Below are 8,300 nucleotides of genomic sequence, written 5' to 3' on the forward strand. Positions count from 1 at the left end.
AAATGGTTTGGATTTTTTGTTTATTATAAAGTATGCTTTTAAAGATACTATATACCTATTTTTAACCAATTTCACAAAAGAAGAAAGGTCTCAATTCTGTTTTCATTTTTTTTTTAAATATACACTAACATCACAGTTTGTTCAATATGTCGCTACATCATATCAACCTGTTTTGCAAATAAATTATTTATTGGTGCTTTTCGACACCAATCTTAACTTTTTAAAATATTTCAATGATTTTTAGAAAATATTTGAGTCATGAAATGAAACTCGATCAAAATGATTATTGTACTTAACAAAAACATCGAATTTTGGTCACAGGACCACAGTATCGTACGAGAACAACTTTACCAAGGTATATAAATTGAGCAATGAAAAGGAGCGTTCAACACACGTCGTTTGAAGTTTGGGAAGCCACACAATTGATCCAAATCGGATTCTTAAACTTCGAACGGTCCATTATATAAACAAAATTGGAATGTCTTTTATTTAATAATTGTATTGTTTTAATCAAATTTTGGTGGTACACATTAATGTGTAAGCGATCGTCTATTTTCATACGAATTTTTGTAGAAGATTTCTTCGAACACCGTGGCGATTCGCAGTAACGCTCGTGTTTATGCGGTGCCAGATACCAGTAAAGCAGATTCGTAAACACTAATTCCGTCTTGCCTATAAATAAGTATTCAGAGGTTGTGTCTACAGAATCGATACCATTGTTTACTAATTGGTTATCTTTACTGCGATTTCAACTTTCGTAAAGACGTAACTGGCTTCATTCAACGGGTTAGGTTCTAGAATGTTATACCTTAATAGCATTGCTTATTGATAGTATTTTTAAGTGTTACAATCAATCTGAATTCCTAAATTTTGCTAAAATTTTAGATAGGTTTCTTTTATTCCGAATATATACAAAAACAACTAAAACCGATCGCTATGAAACTTATGAATTCTATTTTTTTTTTAAATATTTTGTATATATAATATATATCAATAATTTCCGAAAATTCTAACAGTTTGTAACTTATTTCAATTAAGTAGTATTACTTTGTTCAATTTGTCACACAGTATAATGCCAAATTTGGCCTAAATAATTTTTAATTGATTTTAGGAAGACAGCATGCAAAATTGCAACTTTGGCAAGAGATTGCCATCGACCGTAAGACTGGCATTGTAACCCTACTAGTTAGGGGGGTATTAAATATCGCTTAAGATAGAAAAAATAATATAATTATCATATAAACATCTTACAACATAAAAGAAAATATAATTCGTTTACTTCTAATGATAATATTATTTTTCTTCTAAATATATAAATTATAATGTCCTGACTGATTTCGGTGACGCTCGTACATTTCGTCGAAGAACTGCAGGAAATATAGTGGTCAATTGTGTGTGACAACACAAGTGCATTATATTTCCTTGTTCTCATAATCATAGGTCAGAAATCCGACATAATCGGAGACAGTTCACACAGAAACATTAAAACAATTTTTTGGGTTACGGGTATTTTAACACTCATAACTGCCAAATTGATCTTTTAATGATTTTTTTGGACAAAAAAAAACAACACTTAATGTATTGACACGGAGTTTGAGCCCAGAACCTTGGGTTTGCTACCTTATGGGCGCGATTACTGCAATACTTCAAAAAAATGTAGACAATCCTTTCAGTTAAAAGCCATGTATAGAAAAAAGTAATTGTCCCATGGCCGTACTAATAACGCTTCTTTAAGGCGGTTAGGCGCTAAATCCACCACGCTGCTTCGATGCGGGTTGGTAGATACACGTGCCAGATTTTCAAGCGACACGTGTAGGTTTCCTCACGTTTTCTTTTATTTATCACAGATTTTATAAAACTATTGAAAAATGCGAGAAGGATTTTTATCACACAGACTCAACATCTGATTGTATGGTGGACATGAAAATGGCCAGCTGTGATTTTCATCCACTTTTTGCCAAGACATAGACTGATATGGTTTTTGAAGACTGGGGCACATCCTTTTTAAATAGTCGATGCTAATTATTTAATCTTATGATTATATTTATCATTTAGGAAAAAAACATTCCATCCTATGGCCTGAGGTTCTTATGTTTACAAGCGGATACATGATCAGGCTGCAACTACTATTTAAATGTTTTATAAGAACATAAAATTACAAGTTTAATTTTTTTGCATCAAGTTAAATAAAATTAAATCTTAAGAAAATGTATTAATTATTCGTTGGAATGTGTAAATTATAAATGTAGGTAATTAAAAGCATTATTTAATGTTATTTTTTACTTTATTTATCATCATTCCTGCAAACTAATGTTTGTAACATAGGATCGTTTAATTGAGAAATGTTTCTACTACAACAATAACATAATTTTTCATAGATAAATGGAAACATTAAATTATTCCCTTCCTCAATATGTTTTAAGTTTTCATTAGAGTTTATTACTTTAGATGAAACTTTTCTTGAAAACATAGTAGCATCCACTGCTGTGAGATTTAATTGATTGCAATCCAGATTACTCTGAAAACCAAGTGATAAACCTTCTATGAATTAATTCTTCAATTACATGTATAAATGGAAAGTGTAAAAGAAATTCAATTAGTCACCTGACAAATTATGCACTTTTTTTTATTAACATTATCGGTTACAGAACCAATTTTATCTGCTGTTTTACATATTGTTGATACAGTGGCTGGATAATTTTCTTGTAGATCCAAGACAAAATTTCTTATAACAGATTGTAGACTAGTTCCATATCCTTTACCCAATATATCAGTAGCAGGATTTAGTTCTTTTATTCTCAAATAGTGGTCAATTTCCTCATTAGTAATTTCTCTCATTGGCCTCAATATTTTTACATTTTCTTCTCTTTTATCAGCAAAGCCCTAAAATGTTTATAGCCTTTTTTATTTAAAATTGTCCATTTTTACTTTACAATATATAAAATTAGCTGCAGGTACAAAAGGAAATAATAATTAAGATTCTTACAATTTAAATATATCATGGGCATGTTTTCAAGACAATGCATCATTCAAAGTGGGATCATATTATTCATAAAGTAAACTTACAATATCATTTTCAACTTGTGAACCTCGACCAATTGCTATATTTGATAGCAATCGTGTGGCTAATAAAGTTGTTGTTTCAGCTGTAAAAACTATTCTACATTTTAATTGTTTTGCAATTTTTATAAAAATATTTTGTTTCATCTTTGTCAACACATCTTCACTGATGGAGGTAGGTATGTTTAATAGAATATTTTTTGAAATTGATGGTTGATAATGATTTTTCATTGTATTATCATTACATAAAATATTTTTATTAAAGTATTCATCAATATTCACTAAAGTAATGTTAAAGTTGTAATTTTTACATTGCTCAACTATTACTTTAGATATTTCTTCACCTTCTGAATCTCTTTCTGAAAGAAATATTAAAATTAATATCTAAAAATCTTTAAATAATACTACAGGTTAAGAATTAGATTAGAATTTTCCTGTTATTTTTATTGATTTATTAATAAAAATTATACCAAATCAATACCTATGATATGCAAAAAATATGGTATCACTCGTAATTTTTTATGGTTATTTAATGAAAGGCCAACGTGTATCAAATCCAATAAAACCGTAGAACTTGCATCTCCAGATAAACAGATCAGGACTTTTTCATTAGGCGACAATATTTTATTTTTACCAATACAAGCTCGAAATTTGTGGTTTATATTGGTAATAAAACAGTCATTACAATAACAATACTCTTTTCTAATTATTAATGATCCAGGACCGCTACACTTTCGACAAATCATATTTAAATTTGTAGGTTATATTATAAAAGAACTAAATAAATCGTTACACTTCAGAGACTGTAAATAGGACCTATTTAATAATTTTGTTTTCAAATTATTTAAACAATATATCTTTGTTCAGAGTAACAATTTCATATAATAACATTATATAGATGACAATATTGAGTTATTGACATGACAAGACAAGTGACAACTTATAAACTTACAACTGTCAATTTATTTTCAGAATAAGGCAAAAAAGGCAAAGGTGTAACACCTTTTTCGCAGGTATACACACTATTTTCTGTGATCATTTGTAATTTGAACTTTAATTCTATAAAATATAACATCTACAATTGACCTAGGCATTAAAGTACAAAAAATAATAGTTTTGTTTAATTGTTTTCGATAACCCTGACTAATGCACGGGTTCTAACTTATAAGCCTAGAATCGAAGCAAGGGATGCTGATTAAGGTGTCGGTTTAGATAAGGTCTGCACGTGATCTTGGATGGAAGGAGCTTCGGGCAGGTTTACACAGAACTCCAGGGGTAGTGCTCTCTGAAGTGTATTCACCCGGAAGCGAGTTCAAGTGGCAACTGTCCAGGGCGGCAATGAGACTACGGAGCGAGAGCGTGCCTCCACTGACCTTCTTCGCCGTAGAAGACCGGGGAGAAGACGTTTATAGAAATTAACGTTGTTAAAAGGCGTAAATGCGTTTTTCCACCGAAAAAAAGTCTGTCAAATCAAAAACTTAGTGGATTCTCATCTCTAAATGTTAAATGAAAAATAACACTACAACACTGGGTTAATCTATCTAATATATTTAAAAAATATTGGGTTATCCAATGATTTAAGGAGATAATTTATTTGTCATTTTGGTCTAGTGGCTACTTTACCAAGCTGTACAACCTGAGGTCCAGGTTTTCTGTAGAAGCTTCGAGTTTGAAGTTGTGCTAAGGAAAGCTAATTAAGCTGTGGATATTGCGTCTGAACTGTGGTAATTTTGGATTTACAATTCATTATAGTATATAATATGTAGTTACACTAATCTAGACAACTAGCAAGTGTCCTTTGAGTATAAGGTGAAGAACATATATTCATAATAATTATTAACTGAACCAAAAAAGGAAGTTATCAATATCTTTGTTTTTTTTTCAGAACTCCATCATTTATAAACTGTTTAGGATTTTTTTGGTACCATTTAGATATCAAGAAATAAACTTTAGTCAGTTCTTGTTTATCTGAATAGGTATCACCAACTCATCATATATTCTACCTCCAAGCAGTGATACTTAGTCTTATTGTTTTCTGGTTTGAGGAGGAAGTGAGTAAGTCTAGTTCCCAAGATTGTGGCACATTTTCGACAAAAGCAATGGTTCAAATTTCTTACAGCACTTGTGTGTATTTGCAGTGGTGACAACTTATCACCCCAGGGTATATTAAGAGCCTTTCTATACACCTTCATTAAAAAAAAAAACTAGAAATTTATTTAAATATTCCTATCAAATTTCAGCAGTAGCATTAATAGTAATAATTTCACTGATGGCCTTTAGGTTACTTTTAGGTGCATGAATAGAATCTGCTACATTCCAATGAGGTACCAAACAAGAAAATTTCATCAAGGACTTCTTTCAAAAAGGAAACAACAGAAACACAGGGTAAAAGAAATATGGCTATTTAATAACAGCAATTTAGTCTTTCAGTTTATTACATGTTAAACTTTATTAAAAGCAGCAATATCCACACTTTGAACCTGAAAGGAAAATTGGCATTGTTATTTTCTTTTGAAAATATTTACTTGCATATAATTTCAGCTTTTTGACATTTTTTTCATGTTTTGCTTAGCTGGTGAATATTTTTTTGTTAAATATGTTTATTTAATTTTTAATTCAGAATAAATTTAAAATTTCTAAAACTTACAAGATCTTCAAACTTTTCGATTTCTTCGGTTAGCCAATCAACTGAAATTTTTTCATCTTCAACTACACAAGATATTTGCAACTTTTGAATGCCAAATGCAAGAGGTACAAGTTTTGCAGCCCCCCATAAAAGACCATCATTGCTGATAGATCTCACTGCTTCTTCCATGGCTTTCATGTCAGTCTCATCATCCCATGGCTTAACATCCAATATTATGTTTGATTTCGCAATGAGCACTGGTTCTGAAATTATATATGAACATTAAGGTAAGTTTTTAGTAATGTTATATGACATTTAATATACATTATATTGGTGTAAAACCTCATACAGACTTTTGGATTTCTTTGCATTGTATGCTGCAAGTCTTTCTTCTCTTATTTTTGCTGCTTCAGCACTTTCTTCTTCATCATCAGATCCAAACAAATCAACACCATCATCGGAATCTTCTTGAGCTGTGGCTTTCTGAATAGGATTTTATAAATATTCAATTTTTTATAAAAAATGTTATGTACACACTTAGATTAAAAAATAACATTAGAATGAAAAAGTTATTAGTTAAGGGGAATATTGAGTTACAATATTTAATTACAAAGTAAAAAATGGTAATTATTTTACTAGCCAACTAAAATTCTAATAATAAATATTCCTTTCTTGGACAAGCAATATAAATCTTAACTCAATTATACTAACTTTTGTTGTTTCAACTTGAATGTTGCTTGAAGAACCCACCGACTCCAATGATTCGACTCTTACTTGTAGACTAATAACTAGTTTACGCAAGTCATCTACAGCCTTCTTTAAATCAGAATTTTCTTTTTCTAGACTATTTAGTTTGTTGTTAATTTCAGTGTTAGGAACTCCAGCTAATGCAGCAACACTGTCCATCTGCAAAAATAACGAAAATAAGAATAACCTTCTATTTTTATTAATTAAACTATTTTTTTTTGTTCTCTTACTTATTATGATTATATAGTTTTAATTTTTCATAATATTAAATAAGTGTCTTCCATAAAATATGTTAATGTATAAACATTACTTACACATTCTAGTGAATTTTTAATGTGCTGCCTAGCTTTGGCCACTTCACTAGCTAAAGATGATCCACTTGTAGAGACTTGGCCCTAATGAATTTAAAATTAAATATTTATATTGAAAAAGTAAAGACTTACAGATTTAATAGGCATTTTTAGAAAATAAAATTAATACCATATGAAAAGTTATTTCACATCTGTTGCTTTTTATAGAATTACCAATATTTTAATTAAAATAAAACAAAATATTTCTTTCAACTCATACACCAATATTTTATGAACATGAATTAAGGTGTAAGAATTGTCAGAAGATTAGGAACAAATGTGGAATGATTCTTAAACTTTAGCCACATGTATTTATAAATATAAACTACTTTTATCTATAACTTACCTTTGATAAAGATTCATAATAGTTTCGTTCGGCATCTGTGTAGATAGTTTTGTCTAGCCAAACTTTTTCATTTATTAAAGCAGACATTTTCTGAAAAAAAAGTTTATGTGTTAATTGCTAGAAGAGTTTTGTTAATACATACATTTTAAGTTTTGATTTTATAATAATAATTAAGCGTGGATTATATAACATAAAAATAAAACAATTCTAACTATCATAAACTATTAAAAGTTTCAGAAATATCACTTTTTGTTTGATAAAATATATATGTTTAACGTTAATATAGTTAGAAAGTAAATAGAATTCCAGTAAAACGTTTCTTTGTAAACAAAGAACTATTTAGAAATAACCTGCATACATTTATTTTAACCGATAACCTTTAAACATTTTCAACATAATTTACTTAGGTTAGGAATTTAGTTGAATAAAAGTTTTTTACAACTACTTACGAATAATCTTACTGTTTAAAGTGTAAATAGCAGCGTATTTTGTTATATAGTAACTTTAAAAAGTTCTAAAATTATAAGCGTAACTAACAAAGTTTCTTGCCAAATTTTCAAATTCACCTTTTAAATTGAGGAACCAATGAGTAAAAGAGATATCAAGTTGCCTACTTTTTTTACCACGTAGATGCTTAGTTGGACGTCAAAGTGACATGATAGACGATATAAAAGTTTTAAGTCTCATGTTTCTATATTTTGTTTTTTAAAGTTTGAGTACTTGAAATAAAAATTTTAACCTGAAAAACATAATAATACGACATATTTACATAATGAATAAAACTTTTATCGTAATATACTTATTAATTTTATTGTAGTAATATACACAATATTCCACAAATAGTGATTATATAGTCTTTGATTCATAGGTATTTGTATTATATTAACTTATGTAGAATTAATAATATATAATAATAAATTACAGTTTTTTTTTATTAAAGCTATTGTTTATTTATTAATTTTATATTTACCTACTATTTTTTGTGACCATTTGGACCATACCAATAACCACAAAAAATAGTAGGTATATTAAAAATAAACAATAAGATATTAGGAAGATATAAATAAAAAAAATTGTAAGATAACTACATTTTCTAGAACTTTATTTATAATTAAATTTTCATAGTATAGAGTTGTTTATAAATTATGCAATTTCAATGTCTATGGGCGTA

At 28.7% G+C, this 8,300-nt stretch overlaps 2 protein-coding genes across 4 annotated transcripts; both read right to left on the reverse strand.

The window, feature by feature from the left end:
* Positions 1-2,262: 2,262 nt before the first annotated feature.
* LOC113398969 (cytoplasmic tRNA 2-thiolation protein 2) lies at positions 2,263-3,927 on the reverse strand. The gene is made up of 4 exons (XM_026637936.2): positions 3,542-3,927; positions 3,067-3,419; positions 2,605-2,883; positions 2,263-2,518 (listed from the first exon to the last, which is right to left on the reverse strand). Exons 1-4 carry the CDS (start codon positions 3,804-3,806, stop codon positions 2,285-2,287), a joined length of 1,131 nt encoding a protein of 376 aa, XP_026493721.2. The 5' UTR covers positions 3,807-3,927; the 3' UTR covers positions 2,263-2,284.
* Positions 3,928-5,444: 1,517 nt separating this feature from the next.
* On the reverse strand, positions 5,445-7,751 carry LOC113398971 (probable elongation factor 1-delta). Of its 3 annotated transcripts, XM_026637939.2 has the most exons (7): positions 7,579-7,751; positions 7,130-7,219; positions 6,748-6,828; positions 6,398-6,592; positions 6,040-6,169; positions 5,708-5,949; positions 5,445-5,540 (listed from the first exon to the last, which is right to left on the reverse strand). In XM_026637939.2, the coding sequence occupies exons 2-7, from the start codon at positions 7,214-7,216 to the stop codon at positions 5,502-5,504; spliced, it is 774 nt and encodes a 257-aa protein (XP_026493724.1). In that variant the 5' UTR covers positions 7,217-7,219; positions 7,579-7,751; the 3' UTR covers positions 5,445-5,501. The 3 variants fall into 3 exon arrangements, with proteins under 3 accessions (XP_026493724.1, XP_026493726.1, XP_064077059.1); XM_026637941.2 differs by lacking the exon at positions 6,748-6,828 and having other exon boundaries at positions 7,579-7,740; XM_064220989.1 differs by lacking the exon at positions 6,748-6,828 and having other exon boundaries at positions 7,591-7,692.
* Between the last annotated feature and the right edge of the window lie 549 nt (positions 7,752-8,300).

This window comes from Vanessa tameamea, chromosome 2 (genome assembly GCF_037043105.1).
Source record: "Vanessa tameamea isolate UH-Manoa-2023 chromosome 2, ilVanTame1 primary haplotype, whole genome shotgun sequence".
Classification (NCBI taxonomy): Eukaryota; Metazoa; Arthropoda; class Insecta; order Lepidoptera; family Nymphalidae; genus Vanessa; species Vanessa tameamea.

Excerpts from the sequence above, each read along its gene's own strand:
- LOC113398969 (XM_026637936.2), bottom strand. The coding sequence starts at position 3,806 with ATGATTTGTCGAAAGTGTAGCGGTCCTGGATCATTAATAATTAGAAAA. Across the intron at positions 3,420-3,541 it reads ATATTTTTTGCATATCATAG|AAAGAGATTCAGAAGGTGAA; the intron begins GTATTGATTTGG and ends TATTTCTTTCAG. Across the intron at positions 2,519-2,604 it reads AAAAGTGCATAATTTGTCAG|AGTAATCTGGATTGCAATCA; the intron begins GTGACTAATTGA and ends CTTGGTTTTCAG.
- LOC113398971 (XM_026637939.2), bottom strand. The coding sequence starts at position 7,216 with ATGTCTGCTTTAATAAATGAAAAAGTTTGGCTAGACAAAACTATCTAC. Across the intron at positions 6,170-6,397 it reads TTCAAGTTGAAACAACAAAA|AAAGCCACAGCTCAAGAAGA; the intron begins GTTAGTATAATT and ends AATCCTATTCAG. Across the intron at positions 5,950-6,039 it reads CAATGCAAAGAAATCCAAAA|AACCAGTGCTCATTGCGAAA; the intron begins GTCTGTATGAGG and ends ATATAATTTCAG.